This window comes from Microcaecilia unicolor, chromosome 2, assembly GCF_901765095.1.
Source record: "Microcaecilia unicolor chromosome 2, aMicUni1.1, whole genome shotgun sequence".
Lineage (NCBI taxonomy): Eukaryota > Metazoa > Chordata > Amphibia > Gymnophiona > Siphonopidae > Microcaecilia > Microcaecilia unicolor.
In genome coordinates, this window is record NC_044032.1 from 288,300,331 (window position 1) to 288,326,739 (window position 26,409).

Sequence of the window (26,409 nt, forward strand, 5' to 3'; positions counted from 1 at the left end):
GCGCTTAAAGCCACTGGGAACTTTTGTGGACATGGAAGGGGCAAGTCACCAAGAATAAAAACACAAGAGAACGTGTCCAAAGTCAAGGCCTAAAAATGACCCAGTGACATGGGAAAAATAAAGGAAACCTGTAAGTGGGTAAAAAAGGGACTAAAAACAATAAAGGAAGAGGGAAACCAAACACGGGCATGCCAAAAATAGCAACAACACAAAAAAAGCTGAAAGGCACTAGGAAAGCTCTTCAGGTCGAGCAGTGTGAAGAGCAGGACAAAATGTCGACCACTCTTCACCCTGGTAGAAAAACTGCAGTAACTGCGCTCTCATAGGCGAGTGGGAAGGCATTCACGCATGCACAGTGGAGTGTGCCTCAAGCTTCACAGAAGCTTTTTTAAAAGCTTGTTAAAAGTTTGGGATCACGTTACCCAATTGTGAGAATTATGGCCTGCTTATCCTCAGAGAATGAAGGTTTGCCTGGTGGGGAAACCTATCTTGCAATATTGAACACAAGCAGAATCTCCAACTTACTGGCACTAACGAAATAGGTTGCATGACCTTCTTTTGATAGAGTTGAGAGAGTTACATATAACCTTTAAGCAACAATCTCACTTTTTGGCTATTTGGTCTTCATATATTCACAAGTTACATCCTAAAGCACATAGTTTTATTTTTAATCAACAGTGGGCACTACTTTCACTGGTTCCTATACAATGTACCTCACTTTGATCTGGGTTTGAGGGTTCCTGGTTTTTCCTGGTATCTGAAACCGTTACCTGTTTTTTTTTTGGGGGGGGGATACAGGGAATAGAAAGGGAGGGGGCGATGTACTAAAATGTATTATGTTGTGTTCAATTTTGGAGACCTTATCTTGCTAAGGATGCAAGAGACTTGAAGCAGATCAGAGAAAAGAGATGAAAATGGAAGGGGGTTTAGGAAGCAAGAGGTACATGTAGAGACTTGCTGACCTAAACATGTATATACTAGAGGAAAGGAGAAAAAGGGAAGGTAAGATGCAGATGTTCAAAATCTGAAAGGTATTAATCTGCAAACAAACCTTTTACAGAGATGGGAAGGTGGTAGAACTAGAGGGCATGAATTGAAAGGGGGCGGACTCAGGAATAAAAGTCAGAAAGTATTTTTTCACAGAGAAGGTGGCAGATACCTGGATGCCCTCCCGCGGGAGATGGTGGAGATGAAAACATTAACAGAATTCAAAAATGTGTGGGACAAAACACAAAGGATTCCTGTTTAGAAGGATCAGATCCAAAGAAGCTCAGGGGAGATTAGGTAGGAAAACTGGTGCTGGGCTGACTTCTACGGTCTATGCCCTGACGGAAGATGAGTAGATTTGGATGGGCCGGAGTGGAGCTTTTCGGGTGCTTTGACAACTTCACAAATTTTAGAACAAGGCCAGTGCCAGGTAGACTTCTACGATCTATGCCCTAAAAATGGCAAGAATAAATCAAGAACAGGTATACATATGCTGTAACACTTCATACCATGTGTAATGAGTTTACTGTTGGGCAGACTGGATGGACAGTACAGGTCTTTATCTGCCACCATCTACTATGTTACTATGTGTGTCTTACATTCCCTTCAGACATGACCTGTCTGAAATCACCAATTAAATTAATCTTGATTTGAACACCATGAGCTTATGGGCAAATTCTTTTCAACTGAAACTAAACACTGAGAAAATGCACTGCCTTACCCTTTCATCTCAACACAATAAAGTCAAACCTTCAACCTTAAACACCCCAAATCTTACCCTTACTATCTCTGAGAGCCTAAAAATACTTGGTGTTATAATCGATCGCAATCTAACCCTCGAAAGTCAAATAAACTCCACTACAAAGAAAATGTTCTTTTCATTGTGGAAACTTAAACGGATAAAACCTTTCTTCCCAAGAGAAGTATTTCGTAATCTAATACAATCAATCGTATTATGCCACTTAGACTACTGCAACGGAATATATGCAGGATGTAAAGAACAACTTACAAAGAAACTACAGACTGCCCAAAACACAGCAGCCAGATTCATCTATGGAAAATCCAAATTCGATAGTGCTAAACCCCTTTCGAGAGAAACTGCATTGGCTTCCAATTAAGGAACATATCTTCAAAATCTGCACCCTAGTCCACAAAATTCTTTACGGAGAAGCCCCTGGATACATGACAAACCTAATCAATCTACCTTCCAGGAATATATCCAGATCATCCCATTCATACTTAAACCTCCACTACCCTAACTGCAACGGTCTCAAATATAAATCCATTTTTGCATCCACCTTCTCCTTTATAAGTACACAACTATGGAATGCACTGCCAAAAGCTGTGAAAACAATCCACAATCATCTTAATTTCAGGAAATCACTCAAGTCCAGCTTATTCGGAAAGGCTTACCCCAAGGATCCAACATAAGTCCCTATATTCTACAACACAGCAAATTAATGGACTGTATTGACCACTTTTACCCTTTCACCTTTTGCCCTTATTCTCCATTTTTTTAAATCTCCATGTCCTCTACACTATGTTATCTGTATAGTTATCAGATTGGCGACTGCCTTTACAGTTTGATGTTAGCCACACTGAGCCTGCAAATTGGTGGGAAAATGTGGGGTACAAATGTGTTAAATAAATAAATGTGTCTAAGCCCTTCAGTATTCAAGTCTGGATTGTATGGGGCATTCTTTTGGGGAGGACATCAGGGGGGGGAGACAGGGGATGGAATAAGGGGTGAAGATATTAAACATTTGTTTATGTTTAATTATTTTTTTATTAAAGAATGATATAGCGTACAAAGAGGGAAACAAGTGATCTTACAAAAGAACTTGTTTAAAAGCAAACATTTCAAAAAAATTATATGGTTTTTACCAACTAAGAAAATGAATCCTGTTATGTTGTCTATTGTCAAATTCACTTATCCAACAAGTAAAATATAAAGATAATAAAATCAATTCCATGTTTGTAATTATTAAACTTGGCCCTCCCTTCCCCACACTGTGAAAACCCACACCCATTAAGACAAAACAACCACTGACCTAGTTAAGAGAGACACAAGGGCTTCAAAATTGGCCTCACAAGGCCATGTATCTTATAAGAAAGAGGGAAAACTTGGTTTCTTATAGCTCCCCATGTGTACAATACAACTGTGATAAGATCTCCAGCTGACCCAGGAGCAGTCACAAACCTACCTAGAAGATGCACAACCAGCTGCCACCAGCTGCTGAAATCAGAGTGATATCAAGGAGCTAATGCTCCATAGTGCCCTTAAAGAACAAGTGCTGAGAGCTTTACTTTATATCTCCATCTGCTGGTTGGTAGGCATAATCCAGACTCTGGACTGGTCTGGCAAGGACACTAAGGAAGTTTAAGTTTTACCACACACCACATTGTACCTGCACAACTTTATCATGCTTCTATGGTATTGGGGGGGGGGGGGGGGGGGGGGGGGGAAGAATCACGAAAGGCAGTACCCTTTACCTGTCTTCCAGGACCTGATTTTCCTTCTTGCATATTTCTAGCTGGCACTGGCTTTCTCTTAATTCTGCCAACAGCGATGTGACCTGCGCCTTCACAGAGGCTTTCTCCTCTTCCAACTGCTGCAGGAGAAAGAACAGATGAGTTCCTAGCAACAGAAATTGGTGTGTCTTATCTGCACTTAGAACTTAAGAGTAAAGTGTGAACACGCAGACTTAGCTTCATTCAGAATGAGCTGAACATAAGAATTAGCATGTACTTGGGGTTAGCCACTATCTAAAATGTCAATTATTTATCCATTCATCCCATTTGATTATATGATTACCTCCAGCTGTTGTTGCAAAACATGTATTTGTTGCTGTGTTTTCCATTCCAGCTCTTTCTCTCGCTTCTTTAGCTGGATCACCTCTCCTTGAGCAGACTCCAGCTGAATGTTCAAATCCACATTTCTGAAAATAAAATAAAAACACTTGTTGATTTTAGGCAGAGAAATTTCAGTGCTTTGTTGTACTAATCCTTTAGCAATACTAAATGGGACGGGGGTGGCGTGCAAACCTCTCCATACCAATACATGAACTTTTTGAAATGGGAATACTCATCCAGCAGTATCTTATTTTGCTCCTTTGGGCTTCTAGCTCAATCAGAACTTGCCCCTACTTGGGCATGGAATTATAAGCCTTCATCTGAAGCTAACTTTAGGTTTTCAATTACAACCCACTCTCCTCTAGCCAGGCCATCACAATGACAGTCCCCAGCCAAGGAGAAACAACAGAACAAAAAGGGGAACGACCAGAGAAGTACCAACCAAGGGATATTTATTAGAAATCACATTTAAAAAACAGTCCACAGAGATCTATAAAATCCATTAAAAAAATATTACTTTTTTTCAGATTTTATAGATCTCTATGGACTGTATGGAGATCTCTCCTCATTGATAGATCCCTCTGGTAATGTCTCTGCTAGAAGGTCAGGTATGGGTTCACTATCCTGACACTCTTCTGGCAGGTTACACACAGCTAGCACCATGGATGTGTGATTTGCACAGGCCGTTAACATATTTACATGCTGCTTGCTGTCTTGAGAGTCCATAGATATGACATAGTTTGTATCATCCAGGCACCTTATGACCTTGTAAGGTCCTGCCCAGTTGATGAACTGGGACTAAAACAAGCACCTGCTGGCTTTCATAAAACTATTTCAGGCCTTACGATCATACCAGGTCTTTTGCTTAGTGTGGGCTGCCTGCAGGTTATCTCTAACAAAGCCCACAAGGTCTGCTCATCTCTGCCACATATTACCTACATATTCAATTAGAGGGGTGTCAGAGGTATCAACTTTCCCCTCCCAATGTTGTCTTATTAGGTCAAAGGTGTCCACAGATTCTAGATCAGCTCAGACATAAACTGTGTCCCTTGGTCTAAGAGAGTACTTCTCGTGAATACCCTGTACCAGTGATTTCATAGTAAGTATCCTGAAAGGTAACTTTAAAACAATACAGGAACGTAAGACCTTTGAAGTCAGAATGATTAGCAGTGTCAAAGCTGCTGATATATCAAATTGTAGCAAGACCATTTCTTTGCCTCTACACAACGTATTCTTGACTGCAGATGTTAATGTTAGTAGAAGTGTTTCTGTGCTATGATAGCTTCTAAAACCATGTTGAGAATCATGTAATAAATTTAAGCTCGATATATAACTGGATAATTGAGAGCTGACTACAAATTCTACTAACTAAGTAAAAAAAAAAAAAAAAAAAAAAAAAAAGGTATACTAGCTATAGGTCGAAAGTTGCCAACCTGAGACAAACCTGATTTTGCATGGCTGTCCTATGAAGAGAAGTCACTTGATGCTGGACAACTACTACATTACCACAAAAGGAGGTGGTTCAACCTAAGCTCTGGACTGCCTATTATTTAAGTAAATTGATGGCTATAAGAAGAGGCTGGTTGCCTAAGTCTGATAAGATATGGAAGACATTTGTGGCCTGATATAATATTAATACTGAAAATCCCAACACAGCCTCACACTGGCTATGTAAAAGTCATGTAGGACTCCCCAGTCTGTGTAACTTATAGTCAATCTTCAAGACGGAGAAAAAAAGCTTCAGTTTCGCCACCCCAACACAGCAGGCTATAAGGCGTAGGTTCGGCGTGCCATCATATAGCTTCAAAAAAACTCCATCAAATGATTAACCAAGCTCTAACTGGCAATTGTGTGTGTCTCTGCAAACATGTAAGTCAGTTTCTTATGCACTCCTAATACAGTTTTCCAAAGTACTTATATGAGATAAAGCCGGGGACACCGCAAGAAATCACTTAGCTTCCTCCAAATGCTGTAGTGTTCCACTCATTCCAGTAGTCTCCGCTCTTCAACCCGACAAGGAGCCCCCGTTTCGCTAGTGCTGCGTCAGGGGTTATACTTATATCTCCTATCAACAACTCAAAACCTGTCTCTGCTCTGCTGCATCCAAGAAACCAAGGATGCTCAGGAGACAGCACTGTAATCGAATCCTTCACCCCACCCCTGACACTGTGTGCCTGAGAACAAGCCTGCTACCCAGCACCCACCCCCAACACTGTGCGTCTGAAAACAAGCCTGCTACCCAGCCCCAATGGAAAAACAGGAATGCAAAATAACTAGCTGATCACTAATTGAGAAAGACCCAGAAGCACTTTATCGCAAGCCAATCATGGTGTTTGCATTCTCAATCTTCCAGGGCCCACACACAAGGTCCAACACTGGTATGGCTTTCAACATCATCATTCCTTATTAAGTCTTATAAGAAACAAGAAATAAAAGTGCAATACTCATACTTAGTGATTCTCTGCTGTTGCTGGTTTTCTCTGCCATTGCTCATTTTTTCTACTGGTTTTCTAGTACTGGAACATTGGAGTCAGCACTTCTATGAGCTGTGAAGACTGCCTCCAAAGTATTTTCAAGGAGAAACCAAATCAAACCAGCTCTCCAGCCACAGAAGTAATTTCTAAGTGGCCTGCAATGTATTACCTAAAGACTAGGAATGCTGAGAGCCTGGGTAGGAAACTAAGTTAGAGACAAAAGCATTGGAAATTGGAGGAAATATACCTATCCTCTGTCTCCATCAACCTTCTGCGCAGTTCTTTCTCTTCTGCGTCCACTTTTCTAGAGCTGGAATGAAAGAAGTTCTGCTAGTGAGAGGAATATTTTGTGCAATGTCTGCAATATTTTCCATATAAAATTTCCACTGGACCTTTAACGTAACAAGAAAAGTTGTACCTTGGTGCAACATTCCTTCAGTTTCCCATCTGATGGGGGGGGGGGGGGGGGGGGGAAGGGGAGAAAAGAGAGGGGAAGTGGAGTCTGAAGTATGCCTAAAGATAACTGGGAAGTTGTTTTCTACCATTTAAGCAGCAGCAACCCCCCCCCCCCCCCCCCATCAATGTTGGCATATTGCAAAGTCACTGACATCAAAAATGGAAATTTACAACTTTTCAGCATTGTCTTGCATTCCCCCCCCCCCCCCCCCCCCCCCCATTATCTCTTTTGCTTCCGGTTTTCCCTCTTGACTTGTTTTGTAAGGCATGCATTTTGCTTTCCCAATTTGGTGGTTCAATTTCAGCAAAGGAATCATCAACTGGATTGTCTTTTGTATGGTGTACAGCGCTGTGTATGCCTTGTAGCGCTATAGAAATGTTAAATAGTAGTATTAGTAGGGAGAAAGGGCAGAACAAGTGAAACACTGCAAGAAATGAACTTCTACTGATATGCCCTGTCATGTGGGTCTCTAATGACCAGCAATGCCTTAACTTGGAAAATGTAGCACAGTTTTTAGATGTCTCTTATTAAGATGAACTGTATGGTAACAGAGCAGTTAAAGTAAGGGAGGACTGAATCTGTACTGAAAGTACACAGCACATCTCACCTGTCCCCTGCTTCTTGCAAAGCTTCCTTCACCAGCAGCCTCTCCACCGGAACCACATTTTCCTGTCAAGCACACAAAGCAAGAGCTGTCATTCCCCAGAAACTGGGCTTCAAGCCTGATTCCTACACACTAGAAAAAGAGTGATCAAATTATTTCAAAAGAATAACCAATGTTATTTCACCACTGGTGCCACTATAACCTATTCTTTTGTACACAGTATGAATAAACTTGGAAACTTTCCATGTACTGATACAGACTAGCAGAGTAGGTAATGCTAGTGTCTAGTGTCCAATGCAGTTTCACACTAGGAAACGGTGTGCTTACATCCTAATGAATACACAGTCAAATAGGTTCAAAAAATAACCAAGTAGTAAAAGTAGAGAATATATCATCCAACAGACAGAGCGTTAATGTAATAACAACAAATATCTTAGAAACCAATTTCAAGAACCTCAGCGGTATCACTCCGGAAGCTCATTAAAAAAATCACTGCTAGTGGGGGACGGGGGTGGAGGGGTCAGGGGAGAAAATTTGATGCCGCAAAACAATCAGTGTATCTCCTGGGTAAAGCCTGACATTCTCATCTTGAACCCTGCTGATGTATGTTCTTTGGAATTGTGTAAGAGCATTTTCTTATTAGTTCTTATATCGTCATCAATAAAAATTGTTTCAAGTTAAAAAAAATCACTGCTACCTAAGCTTTATGTACCAAATTGTCACTGTTTCTAGATTTTGAAATATTATGTATATAGATATTTTTTTAAACATCTATATCTATCTATATCTCTTTCTTGATTTCTATTCAGTTCACTAACCTAATACAGTAAGGGCCAGATGCACTAAACTTAATGAGCCAGCAACGTGGTTTTTAAACTAGTTGTAGCCGGTTTAGCGCGCAAGTAGTAAACCGGGACATGCACAAAAGGGTTCTCTGAGCCATTTTCCTGCCACGGTAGCAGCTAATGAAAACAGAATGCAAAGCTATTATAATGAGCATGCAATGTGATGCACTGCTGTTTCTGACTCCATGCACAAAAGAAGTCCCTACCTTTACTGTGGAAATTTTAATGGGAGGTCTGGACCTGCCGGTTCTTCATTACCGCAAGTAGAAGAAGGGGAGAAACAAGGCAAGGAAGATGGAGCACAAAAAAACAGCTTACACGCACCTTCTTTGCTTGTATGAAAGCCGTGCCATGATTCTCTCTCAAATGACATTTTACTGGCAAGAAATGGGGGGGGGGGGGGGGGGGCAGTACATGTAAAGCATAAAAGCAATGGTGACATACCAAAAATGTAAGGAAGACAAAGGTCAAACAGCCTCTGCTGGGAAACAGCATCCCCCATGCTTAGAAGCACAACAGAGAGGGGCTAAACCAATTGGACAGTGTCAGCCTGGTGTGTCCCACCCACTCACGACTGGAGGGGGACACCAGGAAATTCAGATCCAATCAGGGAAGCCCTGCAGGGAGGAGGAGTTGGGATAGCAGCCAGCCAATGAGAGTCCATCTTCAGGGAGATGGGTGTTCCAGGATGTCAGCCGGCCAATAGGAAGCAGCAGGAACAGCTGGGGGTGGAACCAAGCCCTGATGCTGATTCCTCAGAGCCCAGAACAGCAGTGAGCATATTCTAGGCTTTTTCCACGTTTTCCCAGCAGCGGGGAAGCACGGAGCCCCAACACTGGTCTGTCCACCCCAAAAAAAAAAAAAAAAAAAAAAAAACCGTGCTTTTGTGCTTGCCAAAAAAAAAAAACGCTACATCTATTGCCTTCATACACGCTTGTCTGCGTGTATGAGAGCCGTCTGTAGCATATGCGCAGAGCAGCCACGAATAGCGATTGACTGTTCTGTGCTTGCTCAGCTCACAGACTGGCTTCCTCCATATCGCATGCAAATCAGCTGGGTCGCAAAAGCAACTCATTTGCATGTGTTTCTCTATGTTTGTTTGGTTTTTATTTGATAATATTTTTATTGAGTCAAGGATGCACACCATACAAACTTATACATGTGGGGATGACCCCTCTTGCCATTACTTTGCATGTTACAACAGATAACTATATAAAGAAAATCAACAAATCTTTGAATCGCCATACACCAGACATACTTGAGCATTTAGACTCCCAAATGTGGCATCCCACCCTCGACCCAGAGAAGGATTTTATTATTTTATACAGAAACCCCCCTTCCCCCACCCCCTATCCGTCCATACAGGAATACAAATAAACTTAGTGGGAAATGCCCCCATCGGTGTCCAGTGCCACATATATAGAGACATACCTGCTCCAAATGTCACGATACTGACGCTGCCCCAGAGACTGAGAATTTGAGTGAAGTTGACAACCAATCAACCATCTCCCGCATAAAATTAGGTCATACACAGAGAGATAGGGGGACAGAGAGAGATGGGGGGGGGGGGGGGGGGGGTCAGTCCCAACCCAAGACTGCAAAATGCACTTCTTAATGAGGTATGTGGCTACCAAGATAAATTTGCATCCGTGTCCCCAAAACCTTGTTGCCTTACGGCATCTGAGCTCCCCAGCAAAACCACTGAGTATGACCAATCCAGCGAGCACTGTAAAGTAGATTCTATCACTCCCAGCGCCTGAGACCAGAAAGCAGACAGAGAGGGGCACTCCATAAAGAAATGCAAAAAAGATCCAGAGGACACCCTGCACTTCACACATACATCATCCTCCCACAATCCCACAACCTTGCCCTTTTGCCTGTTAATGTGCACTCTGTGCAGCACTCTATATTGAATGTCCTGTTGTGCTGCATTAGGGGTCATCCTGTGCAGGTCCTCAAATGCTGCCCCCAATTGAGCTACTGAAATGTCTTCCACTAAGTCCTGGCTCCATTGCTCAGCCAATTTCTGCAAAAAAAGGTGCCTTTCTAGTATCACAAATTAATTGGTACCACTGGGACAATTTTTTGAGGCTGGGAAGTAGATTCAAACACATCTGATCCATCTGTGAAAAAACTACGTGACCCCCACGGCCTCGCTCAGAAGTGAGAACGTAATCTCTCACCTGGAGATAGGCAAAAAAAGGAGGAATTAGGGATGGTCCACGCGCGTTTAACTTGAGCAAAGGATGGTAAATCTGCTCCTCCCAACTGCCTTAGGTGTCCCAGGTATCTACAGCCCCCTTTTATCCATTGCTTGAAGACCGCTGAACCTAGTCCAGCAGGAAATTCTGGGTTACCTGTGATAGCCATAAATGGGCTTGTCCCCTCCATTGCCCCTCCGTGCATCCTCCACCAAATCCAAGCTTTACGCAGCACACCTATCAAATAGTCCCCCGGCATACCTCCCCGGATCTTAGATCATTTCGACTCGAACATCACAAAAGGATCGGAGGGTTACACCAACTGTGCCAGAAGCCTACAAGAGCATAAAAACCTGTCCCCAAGTGGATCTCATGGATCCATCTAAGAAGGGCAGCTACATTATAAACCCAGAGATCAGGCAAGCGTACCCCCCCCCCCCACCCCCCCCACTGTGAACCAGCTTGGCATAAGAAATTCTAGGGCGCTTGACGTGCCAAATAAAAGAGGCAATTATTTATATTTTGCTCACACCTTTTTCAGTAGTAGCTCAAGGTGAGTTACATTCAGGTACACTGGATATTTCTCTGTCCCAGGAGGGCTCACAATCTAAGTTTGTACCTGAGGCAATGGAGGGTTAAGTGATTTGCCCAAGATCACAAGAAGCAGCCGTGGGATTTGAACTAGCCACGTCTGGATTGCAAGACTGGTGCTCTAACCACTAGGCCACTCCTCCACCCCACTGCGAAACAAGTTGTCTTCCTTCCAATATATCCAGAGCGGGATCATCTGTAACGGATATGTAAGCTTGGGCAATAGAATCATTTTGACTAATGCTACGCAACCCAAAAAATTCACTGGAAGGTCTTTCCATCTATTGCAAAGTTGTTTTACATCTTCCAATTTCTCAATAACACCCTTCCCATAAACCCATGTACCATTTGCACTAAGGTAGACTCCAAAATATGTAATGCCCTCCCCGGCCCATGCCAAAAGAAAGTCTGGTAAAGATCTACAAGCGCAAGAGCGGGTTATCGGTAAGGCCTCAGATTTTCCAAAATTTATACTGAGGCCTGAGAACAAGCCGAACTCTCGGATAATGGACAATATCTTCGGCAAACCAGTAGTCGCATTCTCAATTAGCAGCAGCATATCATCCGCAAACAAGTTTATACGATATTCATGCCCTCCCACCGTAACTCCCTTCAAATCAATATCTTGCCGAATCCGCGCAGCGAGGGGTTCCAACGTAAGTATAAACAACAAAGGAGACAAAGGGCATCCTTGCCTAGTCCCTCCGCCTAGAGATATCACCTCAGTGAGGTCGTCATTAACAATAATTTGTGTAGTGGGGTTGCTGTAAAAGGCCTTCACCCAATCCAGAAAGGCTCCACGAATTCCAAATCGCTGCAACACCCAGAACACGTACTCTCACGCTACCTTATCAAAAGCTTTTTCTGCGTCCAAACTAGCTAAAATCGCGTCACTCGTGCACTGACTTCCTTCACATAAGATGCAACTCACCTTCAATATATTAGCCAAAGCGAACCTACCCAGAACAAAGCCCACTTGGTCTGGATGAATTAACTGTGAAAGAAATTTGTTTAACCTGAACGCCAGCACCGCCACCAATATCTTTACGCCCTGATTAAGCAACGATATTGGCCGATAAGAACTCACCAGCTCAGCATCTTTCCCAGGCTTTGGGAGGACAGTAATATAAACATGGTTCAAGGAAGAACCCATAACCTGGGACTCTCTGAGGTCATCACACACAGAAACAAAGGATGGAATGATTAAATCCTGCAGGATTTTATAAAACTCAGTGCCCAAGCCATCTGGTCACGGCGCTTTTGCTAACGTTAAATGCTTGATGACCCGCTGCACCTCCTGTCCCTACAGAGGAGCGTTAAGATGATCTAGCTGCGCTGCCGGTAGGGAGGGAAGATCCAGTTTAGCAAAAAACTCCTCACATCGGGGAACAGAAAAAGAACCTCTGCTATACACCATAGAGTAGTAACGCACAAATTCTCACTGAATGGCAAGTGAGCCAGTATGGGAAACCCTGTCCGCCCCTTTAATTTTACTGATATAACTCTTGACCGACCTCTGCCTCACCAGGGAGGCAAGGAGCTTTCCCGTCTTATTACCCCATTGATGCAAACGATATTTATATAACTTGACACTGTAAAGCGCTCTTGCGTCCAGAAGCTTCTGAATTTGCTTTTTATAATCGAAGTAAACCTTGCACGCAGCCTCCGAGGGGGTTTGAATAAATAACCTTCTCGAGTCTTTCAACAGAGCCGCTACTTCGCACAATTCACGTTCTCGCCGCTTAGCAACCGAAGCAGTGTAACCAATTATTTTCCCTCGGAGCACAGCTTTAGCAGCCTCCCAGTAAACCCGAGGTCCCACGGACTGGACATCGTTTTCCGCCACATAGTCCAACCAGCTTTGGCGCAAAAACACACGCAAGTCACAATCCTGATAAAGGGCAGGATTCATACGCCGAGGGGCACCCGGCGCCCTCCCCCACCGCAGAATTATCCACACCGACGCATGATCTGACACGTCTGGCACCCCCACTTCTGCACGGTCAACCCCCCAAATAAGGGACCGGGGTATAAAGATGTAATCTAAACATCCGTGGACCCCATGTGGGTGGGAGTAAAAGGTATAATCCTTCTCATCCATATGGAGTAATCTCCAAATGTCTATCACTCCTAATTCCTGGATAAGAAAGTTCACTCCCTTCTTTTCATAGTCTTTCAAGGGTTTCTTTGGGGGCTTACAATCTCAATGGGTCACTAGTGATATTAAAATCCTCTCCCATAATTAATGGGTAGTCATCAAAAGACGCCAAGCGAGCTGCCAGTAGTGTAAAGAATTTATATGTGTAAACATTAGGGGCATAGACACTGCACAAGGCCACCTTAACACCCTGCAGCAGACCCACCATGATCACAAAACGCCCCTCAGGGTCTTGATACAACTTATGCATGGTGAAGGCCAAAGTTTTCCAGATTAATATGGAGACCCCCCTCTGCCTGCCATTACATGCAGCATAGAACAATTCACTCATCCAGTCTCTTTCAATTTAAGATGTTCAGCTTTCCCCAAATGAGTTTCTTGTAGTAACGCTACATCAGTGTGCTGTCTTTTTAACACTTGCAATACTTTGGTGCGTTTGATAGGGGAGTAAATCCCATCTACATTTAAAGAAACCACCTTGACATTAGCCATTCTCCCACCCACGTAACACTGCACACAGCAAACACAAGTGGTAGTAATGAGATACCCAAGAGGCCTCCCAGCCAAACCCCTCAGGTGTTCCTGCCGCTAGAGAAAAGCAACGAGATGGCGCCAAATTCGTGTTGAAAAGGGCACCTCCCCAACCAACCGAATCAGATATGGACGCGCCCACCCCTTCTGGACAGAGCCCTCCCTTTCCATCCCCTACACCCTAACCCGCCCGTCCCCCAGTTCTTCGACCCCCCACCAGTTACCCATCAGAAAACCCCTCAAAACCACCACATGCACAACAAAAAAACCAACATTCATACCTCCCTCCTCTCTTACCACTAACTCTTCCCTGCTCCCCCCTCCCCGCTGCTCCCCCCACTAACTTCAAAGATGATTGTCCCTGTTACTGATCCAATGAACCGTTCCCCCCCTCAGACCCTCCCACCACACCACCCTTGTGAAAACCCAACAAACCTTCACGATAGAGACTCCCACCTTTGGTTTCACTATCAGGGAAAACAAAGATGACAAATTAATGTCAGTTATTAGAGGTTACATACAAAACAATGTCCTTCCCATGACTCACTGCAGCCTGTTCACAAAGGAGTCCAGTTCTCCTGGGTCGGTGGAAAAAATGGTTTTATTATCATGCAGGACCCGCACCTTTGCTGGATAAAGCAGGGCAAACTTAATTCCCTTATCGTACAAGCGCTTGCAATGCTGACCCATCTTCCTTCGTTGATTCGATACTCGAGCCGAGTAATCTTGAAAGAGCAGAATCTTACTTCCCTTGTAATCCAGAGGTCTCTGACTGTGGTAAGCCTGCAACAGCCGGTCCTTCTCAGCATAGTTAAGTATGCGGGCCAAAACAGGTCGCGGGCGCCGATTCTGCTCATGCAAAATGCCCACTCTGTGGACTCGTTCAACACACACTCCCTTGTCAGAGAGTTGCAGGTTCAGGTGGCCAGGCAGTCAGCTTTCAACAAAGTCTCGCAACTCTTGATTTTTCACAGACTCAGGTAAGCCTATAATTCGAATGTTGTTACGCCTGCCATGATTCTCTTGATCATCTATCTGTTGCACCAGCTGCTGGTAACGGGATTCTAGTGCTGCGATCCTCGTGTCCACCTCCTCCGTCCGATCTTCCTGGCGTGCCCCTTGTTGTTCAAGCGACTCCTTAATAGCGTCCACTGATGCTTGTAACTTAGTTAATTTTTCGTCCAAAGTTGCCGTGATCTGCTGGGTAATCTCCTGAATTGCACCCGCCGACAAGACCACTGGCGCGGGGGCCTGCCTGCTGCGTCGCCATCTTGGAGCTCAGAGACTGCACTCAGTTCTTCCCTGGGAACGGAGTCTTCACAGGCATAACACCTCGCCAAAGAGGAGCAGAAACCTCTAAATGTCACAAAATGCACACCCGATAACACTGTATCTGATCAATCAGGTTTTAAATCTGTTTCGGGGAACTTAAGTCATAAAAAAACGAGGGATTTAGAACAGTGGGAGCAGAGCAGGGCTGTGAGACGTCCGCTCAGCCCACTAGCATCACGTGACCCCCCGCGATTCTCTTTGTGAATCCCTCTGTTTCTAAATCAGTAAATTTTTACAGATTTGGAAATGCAGACGGATTCTGAACGGGACCTTTGTGCATCTGGCTCTAAGAGTCAGGAAAGCACTTTGCTTAATCCTAAGCAGTAGCAATGGCAATTGCAGAAGCTTTAAAGCTAGTTTCCAGCACTGGTATGGGGACTACTTTGCATATGTGTTTCACCCTAAGTTTTCTCAAGGCTTGTCCCCTCAGCACGCAGTCATCTCTTAAACACGTTGTCTCTTCAGTTTAAAGAATGGCACTGTGCCCTGCTGCCTCTGTAGCAGAGCTGAATGCTTTAGTCTAATGTGATTTATCTTCCAAACCCCTTGCATCACACAGTTATTCTTGGAAGGAGAAAACAAAATCGATTCCATGGCTGTTTGTGACCTTCAAAACACAGACCTTCAATCTATAATCCTCAAAACACAGACCTTCAAAGTGATTTCTCAAATCAAAACACCCTTGCCAAAAAGCCTTTGGGAATGCAATGTTTCCTCTTCTTCTTAGTTGTCTTAGCAAAGGTAACACATACCAACCAAGAAAACGCACCTGAAAAATTACTAGCAAAAGCCAGCACAGAAGTGAAAAACCAACTTATCTTGAAGTATTTAAGAACTAACATTTCCTAAAATTTCCTGCTTACTCCTTCCTAGTTTGTCTCACAACAGCTTGGCACTTTACCTGGCACTTTTGCTGGTGATCCTCAATTTGCACAACAGAGGCCACCCTTGCTTGCAGTTCCTGGTTTAGATTCAACAGATGCTGATTTTCTTGCTGGAGCTTTTCATTTGTTTCTCTGTACTTCTTCAAATCTTCCTCCAGCTGCTCTTTCCGCTCCTTTAGCAGTCTCAAGAATTCTGTCCCTGTTTCAGAAGCCTGTATCAAGAGAATAAAGATGACGGGGGGAGGGGGGGGGGTTAAACCTAATCTGCGAGAGCATACCCTTGCATCCCTCTTTTGCTCTCTTCCAGGACTTGACTGGGAGCTAAACACTTCTGAAGTTCCCATGCAACCTAGGCATGGCTCAAATTCAAGTAAGACTGATGCTATGCTACATATTTGCACTCTTCCCTACCCCAGAGTTCAGAATTACAAAAACCACTGTGTCCACAGAACATATGCAATGTAAAATAAAATCATTTCTACAGCATTCCACAGAGAATAGCTCAGACCACGAGCTGGCCTTCCCTCCACTAGTTGGGAGACGGATCAAAATTCATTGGCTCATTTGCGTTCTTAGTTGGAGATTTGCTTTGTCATCAGCTAGGTAGAGACGGAATATGTCTGTAGGCTGATTTAAAATAAAACAAAAGCTAGTAAGCCAATAGTTACAGCGAGAGCAGCAGAGATGCTTTCCCTCTCTCCAGTGGATCTCTTGGGCGGTGGAGGCCTAAATTGGAAATAACAGAGGCTGCAGTGGGGCCACTGCAATATTGGTAGGCCTCTGCCCCAAGAAAAGAGAGGCTGCAGTGGAAAAAGATAATCATGATGCACTAGAAGCTGCAGCAGTGACTCAAAAGAGAAAGCATCACTACAGCAGCAAACTGCCCCCTAAACCTAGCACAGCAAAGGCAAAGACAATCTTGGAAATGCCAGCACAGTAGTAGAAAATCAGCACTTATAAATAAATAAATTGGTGGTTTGCCACAATAGTGGTGGGTCTCCATGATCTTTGCCAGTCATAGGAACACATGCTGAAATGTAAGGGAAAATTAGGTTCTTACCTTGGTAATTTTCTTTCCTTTAGTCATAGCAGATGAAGCCATTACGTATGGGTTATGTCCATCAACCAGCAGGGGAGATAGAGAGCACTCAAACTTTCACAGTGCTCTCTTGGCCAGCTAGCTCCACTGCCTCTTCAGTATTTGAAGCTTCCAAAGCAGTATGGCAAACCGCAATGGGAATCACAAGAGCTTTCCTCACAGTGAACGATGGCCCATCACAAGGGCATGAACTCATAAAAGAGGGAATGCACATCCTCCTGGAGGGAACTCATCCTCCTTATTGTATAAGTGGAGGGGAACACACGCGCCTCCTGGAGGGAATCACACATCCTCCCAACACACTGGAGGGAATGAACTCATCCTCCTATTTATAGAACTGGAGGGGAACACACGCGCCTCCTGGAGAGAATCAACACATCCTCCAAAAAAAACATGCTGGAGGGAATGAACACATCCTCCTAAATTTAAACTGAACATGAATCCTGAAGATTGTTTTCCAACTTTCTCCCAAGGAACTTCAGGAAATTAGAACAGAACCTGAAAAACAGATTCACAGCATACAGACAATCATACAGGGAGGGCTCATGGCTTCATCTGCTATGACTAAAGGAAAGAAAATTACCAAGGTAAGAACCTAATTTTCCCTTCCTTGTCATCAAGCAGATGAAGCCATTACGTATGGGATGTAACAAAGCAATCCCTAGATAGGGTGGGAACAAGCCACACCACGCGCTAGCACTTGTGCACCAAAACGCGCATCCCTCCTGGCAGCCACATCCAGCCTGTAATGTCGGGCAAAGGAGAGCTTAGAAGCCCATGTTGCTGCACTGCATATCTCTTGAAGAGAGAGTGCTCCAGTTTCAGCCCAAGAGGAAGAAATCGCTCTAGGAGAATGTGCCTTAAAGGCTACAGGCGGAACCCTGCCGGCCAGCAGATAAGCTGAAAAGATAGTTTCTTTGAGCCAGCGGGCAATAGTGGCTTTAGACGCTGGAGACCCTCTGCGAGAACCGGATAGCAAAACAAACAGATGATCAGAAGTCCTGAAAGAGTTAGTAACTCGCAGATACTGCAGCAGAGTCCTGCGCACATCCAAAAGGTGCAGCTGCCCAAAAGATTCTGGAAACTCTTCCTCTGAAAAAGAGGGCAAGAAAATAGGCTGGTTTAAGTGAAAGGCTGAAACCACCTTAGGCATAAAGGAAGGCACGGTCCGAACCGTGACTCCAGACTCTGAAAATTGCAGAAATGGGTCTCTACAGGACAGCGCCTGGAGCTCTGACACCCGTCTCGCCGAGGTAATGGCCACCAGAAAAACGGCCTTCAGTGTCAAGTCTTTCTCCGATGCTCGCCGAAGCGGCTCAAAAGGAGATGCCTGCAGGGTTTTCAAAACTAGCCCCAGGTTCCAAGCTGGACAGGGTGCTCGCACTGGAGGTCGGAGCCGAAGCACCCCTCTAAGAAACCGTGCCACATCTGGGTGAGCAGCCAAAGACACGCCTTCCACCTTACCACGAAGGGAGGCCAACGCTGCCACCTGCACCCGCAGGGAATTATAGGCCAAGCCTTTTTGTACACCTTCCTGCAAAAAGTCCAGAATCGGTGAGACAGGAGCCCGCATTGGAACAATGGCTCTGGAAGCACACCAAGACTCAAACAGGCACCAAATCCTGGCATAAGCCACGGAAGTGGACTGCTTGCGGGCTTGCAGGAGAGTGGAAATAACTTTATTGGAATAACCTTTATCCCTCAATTGCGCCCTCTCAATAGCCATGCCGTAAGACCAAAGCGGCCGGCGTCCTCCATGGCTACCGGTCCCTGAGTCAACAGGTTCGGTACCAGAGGTAACTGCAGAGGAGCCTCCAGGAGCATCTGTCGGAGGTCTGTATACCAAGGTCTCCTTGGCCAATCCGGGGCGATGAGGACCACTTCTCCTGGGTGCAGCCGAATCCGCAAGAGCAGGCGCCCTATCAAAGGCCATGGGGGAAACACATAAAGTAGACCCGGAGGCCAGGGTTGAGCCAAGGCATCCAACCCCGCCGAGCGAGGATCTCTCCGTCTGCTGAAGAAGCACGGGACTTTGGTATTGGCACTTGTCGCCATTAGATCCATCAAGGGCTTGCCCCATTTGGCAAAGATCTGCAGGAATACTTCGTCTGCCAGATTCCATTCTGCTGGATCGATCTGATGCCTGCTCAGATAATCGGCCTGCACATTGCTCTGACCTGCAATATGAGCTGCCGACAGACACTGAAGATGCAGCTCGGCCCAGTGGCAAATCAGTTCGGCCTGCGCGGCTAGTGCTCTGCACCTTGTTCCGCCTTGTCGATTTATATAGGCCACCGTTGTCGTGTTGTCCGACATCATTCTGACAGCCAATCCTTCCAGGGTCACTTGAAAGGCCAGAAGCGCCTGAAACACCGCTTTCAGCTCTAGGCGGTTGATGGACCACTCTGACTCCTCGGGTGTCCATAGACCCTGGGCATGCTTCCCCTTGCAGTGTGCGCCCCAGCCCTTCAGGCTGGCATCTGTTACTACTAGGCACCAAAACGGGGAGCGTCAGCAGCATTCCTCGCCGCAGCATGCTGTCCGAGAGCCACCACTCCATGCTGAGACAGGCCGCAGGGAGCCAAGTAAGTCTGCATTGGTAATCCTGAGAAATAGGAGACCATCTCCGGAGTAGGGAATACTGTAGAGGTCTCAGGTGCGCTCTCGCCCAGGGTACCACTTCCATCGTGGCTGTGATCGATCCCAGCAGCTGGACAATGTCCCAAGCTCGCGGGCGGGGCATCCTCAGGAGCAGACGGACCTGATTCTGAAGCTTGCACTGCCTTAGCTCGGGTAGGAACACATAGCCCGAGACTATGTCGAACCTGGCCCCCAAAAACTCTAGAGATTGTGAAGGGGACAGGTGACTTTTGGCCATATTGACGACCCAGCCTAGAGATTGCAGTACTGAGACCACTCTGGCTGTAGCTTGTAAGCTCTCTGTTGCAGAGTCTGCTCTGATGAGCCAGTCGTCTAGGTACGGGTGAACCCTGATACCTTCTCGCCTGAGCAAAGCAGCTACTACCACCATTACCTTCGAAAAGGTTCGGGGAGCTGTGGCGAGGCCAAAAGGCAAGGCCCTGAACTGGAAATGTTTCCCCAACACCGCAAACCTCAGAAACTTCTGGTGCGGGGGCCAAATCGGTATGTGCAAGTAAGCTTCTTTCAGGTCTAGAGATGTGAGAAACTCTCCTGGCTGAACCGCCGCAATGACGGAGCGCAGGGATTCCATGTGGAAATGCCGCACTCTCAGGGACTTGTTCACTTCTTTTAAGTCCAGAATAGGGCGAAAGGACCCACCTTTTCGCGGCACCACAAAGTAGATGGAGTATCGCCCGCAGCCTTGCTCGGCGGGAGGCACCGGGGTCACTGCCCCTAACTGAATCAGACCTTGTAAAGTCTCCGCCGCCCGTTTGACGGCAGAACCGCACCGGGACTCCACAAACACGTCTCTTACTGGGGCGTTGAATTCTATTCTGTATCCATCTCTGATCAGGTCCAGAACCCACTGATCTGAGGAAATCTTGGCCCACTCCTCGACAAAGAGGGAAAACCATCCTCCGATGACAGGCATCGAGGAGAGGGCCGGCGCACCACCATTGAGAGGGTCGCCCCTGAACTCCTGGTCTTGAGCCACCGGCTGCGGAACGCTTGTCCGAGCGAAAGGAGTTCCTCTGCTGACCACGGGCACGTGAAGTGAACCCAGCAGAACGCCCCGGGCGGTACCTTCTAGCTTCACAGAAGCGAGGTCTGTACGAGGAGTGGACCGCCTGGCCCTTAGAGGAAGGCCTCTGCCTATCTTCGGGCAAGCGCTGGGGTTTTGGATCACCCAGGCCTTTCACAATTTTCTCTAACTCCTCACCAAATAGGAGAAGTCCTTGAAAAGGCAACTTCACCAACCTTTGCTTAGAGGCCATGTCCGCTGTCCATTGTCTTAGCCACAGACGACGGCGAGCCGCCACTGCTACTGCCATTTGTTTAGCCGAAGCTCTGACAAGGTCATAAAGGGCATCAGCCAGAAAGGACAAGGCCACCTCCATCCACGGAGCCACATCCAAGAAGGGCTCCGCTCCATCTCCGGGCTGAGCCACTGCCTGTTGCAGCCAAGCTAGGCAGGCTCTCACAGCATAACAGCTGCATGCAGACGCCCGAACAGTGAGACCTGCAATTTCAAAGGACCGTTTCAACGCTGTTTCCAGCCTACGGTCTTGAACATCCTTCACGGCAACACCTCCTTCAACAGGGAGGGTAGTTCTCTTTGTCACCGCAGTGACTAGGGCATCCACTGTAGGCATTTGAAAACGAGCCATATGTCCCTCACGCAGAGGGTATAACTGCCCCATAGCCCTGGAAACTCTCAAAGGTCCCTCGGGGTCAGCCCACTGAGCCGAAACAAGCTCTAGGATGGAGTCATGCAAAGGGAAGGCCCGAGCAGCTTTCTTGGTACTAGCCATCCTGGGCTTACCCGAGGAGGCCATGCCACTGTCAGGATCTTCAATTGAGAGGGCCTGCAGGGTATCTGAAATAAGCGCTGGCAGCTCATCACGGTGGAAAATCCTCACCGCGGAGGGATCATCCAGATCCTGTGGTAAATCCGCACCTGACTCTGGTTCCTCAGACCAAGAACGTCTGTCAGAGTTCTCCGAATCCTCACACCCCGACCACGGGGGGGGAAAAGGTGCACCACAATCTGAAGGGGAATTAACCCTTCTGCGCTTATCTTTAGGCCAAGCATCCGGGAAAAAAGCCTCACTGGGCAGTCCCAGGCCAGAATCCATTGGGGGGGCAATCAGAGGAGCCTCAGGCGACCCTTGAGGAAGGGCTCTTTTCATCATGTATGCTTTATGCAGCAAAAGCACAAAATCCGGGGAGAAAATCTCACCCTGGGCACCCAAATCCTGTCCGGTGCTAGCCACTCCTGAAATAACCTCATCTCGAGGTGCCCCACCCGGCTCAGGTCTCTCCGTGTCCACGGAGGTCGCGCCATGCGGTGTAAGCAAAATGGCGCCCGCTGCCAGCTCAGAGCAGGAAGAAACATCGCTCGCCATGCTCGGGCCGGCTCCTACGCCAATACAGCACGATTTACAGAGCCCTGCTGCTGATTTGCGCTTGCCACAAGTGGAACAGCGCTTTTATTTTCCGCAGCCATCGCCGAAAAACGGCGGTAAAATCCAAAATGGCGGTTTCGCGCCAAAATCGCCCCGATCGCGGGCCCACCCCGAAGGAGTTGGAAAACACTCTTACCTCAAAGGATCTAGTGTACAACTACGATCCTGCTGAAAATCAGGTCAAAAACCTCTGTTCCAGCGTCTCTGGGTTTAAAAACGCGACGCGACTTTTTTTTTTTTTTTTAAAGCTGTGAGGAAAGCAGAGGTATTGAAGACTCCGGAGGCTCAGATGAGTGGGAAAGGCAGGGAAAGGGCGAACCTATATGCCTGCATCCACTGTTGGTGGGTAAGGACAGGGAAAGCAAGGAATATGTCCACATCCACAGAGGTATGGGTAAGGCAGGGAAAGGGCTAACCTATGTGCCTTTAAAGTGAAGCTGCTATAGCCTCCAACACCCCAGTTAACAACTGGCAAGCCAGGAACCACCTCCCGGCAGATTTTTTCTGGAGCTCGAACAAGCTGCAGCCACCCTGCTAAGGGAGATAGAGAATACTGAAGAGGCAGTGGAGCTAGCTGGCCAAGAGGGCACTGTGAAAGTTTGAGTGCTCTCTATCTCCCCTGCTGGTTGATGGACATAACCCATACGTAATGGCTTCATCTGCTTGATGACAAGGAATGCACCTCTTATGCCCACTACTGGGAGAAGCTAATACTGGGGGACCTACATTCTTTCCACAATCCTATGACTTCTCTCCACAGTCCTGACGCCTCTACTGTCCGACAACAGTCCTGTACCATTCTCAACAGCACATCAGACTGGAGACTTTATCAAGAAATGCATATCGAGAAAAAATATTTCTTCACATGTCTGCTTCTAACAGTGTCCAACTCATCAGACCCTCACTTCTTCCTAAGTACTGGTAATGATACATCACATATCCTGCACTTCTGTAAGGGCTAGAAACAGTTGCTCTGCACTTTACTGAAGACATCCTGCTGAGCAAAAATAACATTCCAGGGCAGGAAAAGCACAGCATCACCTTCAGAAGTGGGACCCAACTATTGCTTTCACTCTCACCTTTACCCTCGGTGCTGTGGAATCCAAGCTTGCCACCTGCAGCCTCATGGTGTCAAACATGCTCTGAGTAATTGTGTTATAGGAAGAGAGTGAGCTCCCAGGGCTGGAGTTATCCTGCATACAGGTACAATCAAATCAGTAAGCATTATACCCTAGGAGGGGTATCTTCTTTGTGAAGCCACAAGCTGAACAAGTACAGTAAGAACAGCAGCATCCTCCATACTAAGATCATTAATGGTGTACGGCCTTAGGGTTAGCAACCAGAAACACCAAGCAAATACACATGAAGTCCCCAATATATGCAAGCAGGAACCACACACAGACTAGCAAACTCAAACCCTGGAAGTGTTTTTATTTCTGCAACACTGGCACAAGAATGAGGGAGGACATTATTGTATATTTCTACAGGCTACCACCTTGGGGCCTAAAAGTTCTAGAATAAAACATCTTACCACAATGAGATTAGACACTCCTTTGGTTTCAGATTCAGCTACTCCTACCTCACTTTTTATAGCAGCCGCCTAGAAGTAAAGAAGGAAAAGCTTGCATGTTTATAAATACATGCACAGCAAATGATGATTACAGAAAAAGACCACCTTGGCCATCAGTCTGCCCAGTTATCTTGGCCATACTGCTCAGGATATATCCCAGCTCCAAGACAGTCTCATTTTGTCTTCCTCTTCAGTGCTTCACTATCTGAGTTGGAAGAGCATGACTGATCTCCCCAGCGCCCACTGTTCCTATGACTAGGCCCAAGGCTCTGTAATAATCTACACAGTGTATATTCCTTCCTATACTACACCTATGGTACTAGGCCTGTAATATGGGCCTTGCTAGCCCTCAGCTTTCCTAGCCTTGCTGTCTTCAGTATATTTTTAGTTTATTCCTGCAGCTGCATGTAAGTTACAGTGCTTTCTCAGGAAATGGAAAGTACGTGTTACATGTCAAGGTGACAGGAGGAACTGAGGCTATGCAGCCCATATATGGCAGATACATATGGATATAACCTTGATGGTGAAGAGAGACTGAGGACCCTCCAAAGAAGGAGTTGTTCCTGCCAGATAGAAGGACACCAGCTGTTTTATAATATCTACTTGCTTGCTACATGTTTTTTTGCACACTGTGAGCACGCTTTACTGATAAGGAATTAGCCAATTGCCACAAAGTGTGCATGTGTACACAAGTAGGAGAAAATGGTAGAATACGGGAAATTGCCATTCTTGTATAATATTATTGTGATGGAAGGAAACAGGAAAATCCATGTATGACCATAAGTTAGTTTTGGAGAAATCACATGATTTAGAAGAAACGAAACTTACAACAGTATGTATGTGATGGCTAAGAAAGTTTTTGCTGAGCAGTTTTGTTATTCAGTCTATGCATCTGGCTACTGGGTGACAACCTGCTCCAGAGAGAACAATTATTTTGTATTGGCTTAGTGAGATACCAATAAAGATTTTTACTGGTTGTGCCTATATCTAAGTCTGATTGTCTCTCTTATTCCAGTCTCTAAGGCTGAAATGTTTTCCCCTCTCCAGGGGAAAGGGACAGGACTACACAACAGCCACCAACATTTGTGTAGCTGTTGCCCAAACATCTACCTTCTAGGTCCTTTACATAACGTGCCAGACAGACCCAGCTATAGTACACCTTCCTTTTTGATAGCACATCTAGTTAAAGACCATGCAGCTCGCCAGAACCAGTCATTAGCTTTGAGTTTGACCCTGGTAGACTAAAAGGATGTTAAGTAAACTCTAATCAGAAACAACAAATACATAAACTGCTATTAGTTTGATTCACTCAATACCATATGATCTAAATAGCTACAGTTACCTGCAAGCCTCCCAGGTCCTTTCTGTAGGTATACCTTCTGTGCTGCTATCCAGTGTTTTAGCTCTGCTCTTTGGAGGACTGCTTTTTTCAAAAACAGACTTTGCCCTCCTTTCAAGAGACAGCAGATTTCAAATTCTCCATGTTACCTTTTGATCATTCTTAAGTTGCTCCAGTTCTGCTGCAGATTCCCCCAGCTGTCTCTTCAATCTGCTTTTTCAAAATTCAGTTTCTCCACCACCTGTCGTGCTTCTGTAAACTTGTGCATGAGAAATTCCTTCTCCTCTCTATGGTTGGCTTGGAAATGCATGAATTCCTTATAGCGTTCCCGCAACATGTGGTTACTCCTGCGCATTGCCTCTGCCAACAACAGGAGCAAAGAGAATAAGAAAAATGGCTGCCAACTAGTTTCAGGTCTGTTGTAGCTAGTACTGACCCATCCTGGCATGCAGTACTAGTGCCCTACCTCCTGACAAGGCATTTGTGAGACAAGCAACAGTACAAGGAGCCACCACACCTTAACAGGAGGCAAGTCACCAGCACCAGCCAGGATGGAGAAGAGCAGCTAGCCAACAGGGAGGGTTCTCCAAGAAGGAGCACTGGACATCAGAGATCACTGGCCATAGTGGGGATGGAAATGGACCCTCACTCTGCAGCTGGTGGGTTTATTCTACTGCATGGACAAAATTAATAAGCACATCAGAACTAGAAATCTGCACGTACAGTGGGGCAAATCCTAGACAGCATCAGAATGCTCCTTTTAACATGATGCAAGGAATGGCAAAGTGGCCTAATGGTTAGAGCAGCCAGTCGAGCCCCAGGGAAGCCAGGTTTCAAATCCTACCGATGCTCTTTGAAATATTGAGGCAATGGAGGGTAATTTGCCCCAGTGCAAACTTAGATCATAAGCCCTGTTCAGACAAATTTACTGTATCAGAGTGTAACTCACCTTTACCTACTACTGAAAATGTGCGAGATAAATTTTACTTACAGTATTTTATATATCACTTTGTAATACTTACAAGCAGTGTAAAAAATAACAACACATTATAGCAAGCCCCTCCCCTTAAAAAAAAAAAGGTAGACTACAGTCCAATAGTCCACACAGCACTCTGTTGCTAACATCTTTTCTTACCCACATCTTGGTGCAGGTTAGCAGAGTCCCTGGCCTACCTCTCAGGTCTTGGTTCTCAATCATAAGGCGCTGAATGACTTCATGATTAGCCAGCTCAGACGGGAGCTGCAGCATGGCCGATTTCCCCAGGGAGGATGCACCACCAATGACATCAAAGTCACTTCCTGAACTCCCACTGGGCTGCACCATTGCACAGGTTTGGTTCTTCTGATTCACATTCATTCAGATCAGCTAGACAGAG

General features: G+C 45.8%; 1 protein-coding gene across 1 annotated transcript in view; it reads right to left on the reverse strand.

Annotated features, from left to right (window-relative positions):
* IKBKG (inhibitor of nuclear factor kappa B kinase regulatory subunit gamma) overlaps window positions 1–26,409 on the reverse strand; it is a 66,137-nt gene that overhangs the window by 34,666 nt on the left and 5,062 nt on the right. The window contains 10 exon segments of the mRNA XM_030194234.1: window positions 3,481–3,599; window positions 3,803–3,926; window positions 6,562–6,624; window positions 7,379–7,440; window positions 15,935–16,129; window positions 23,204–23,317; window positions 23,656–23,724; window positions 25,183–25,241; window positions 25,244–25,393; window positions 26,207–26,399. Of these exon segments, the coding sequence (XP_030050094.1) occupies window positions 3,481–3,599; window positions 3,803–3,926; window positions 6,562–6,624; window positions 7,379–7,440; window positions 15,935–16,129; window positions 23,204–23,317; window positions 23,656–23,724; window positions 25,183–25,241; window positions 25,244–25,393; window positions 26,207–26,390 (1,139 nt within the window). The 5' untranslated portion in view covers window positions 26,391–26,399.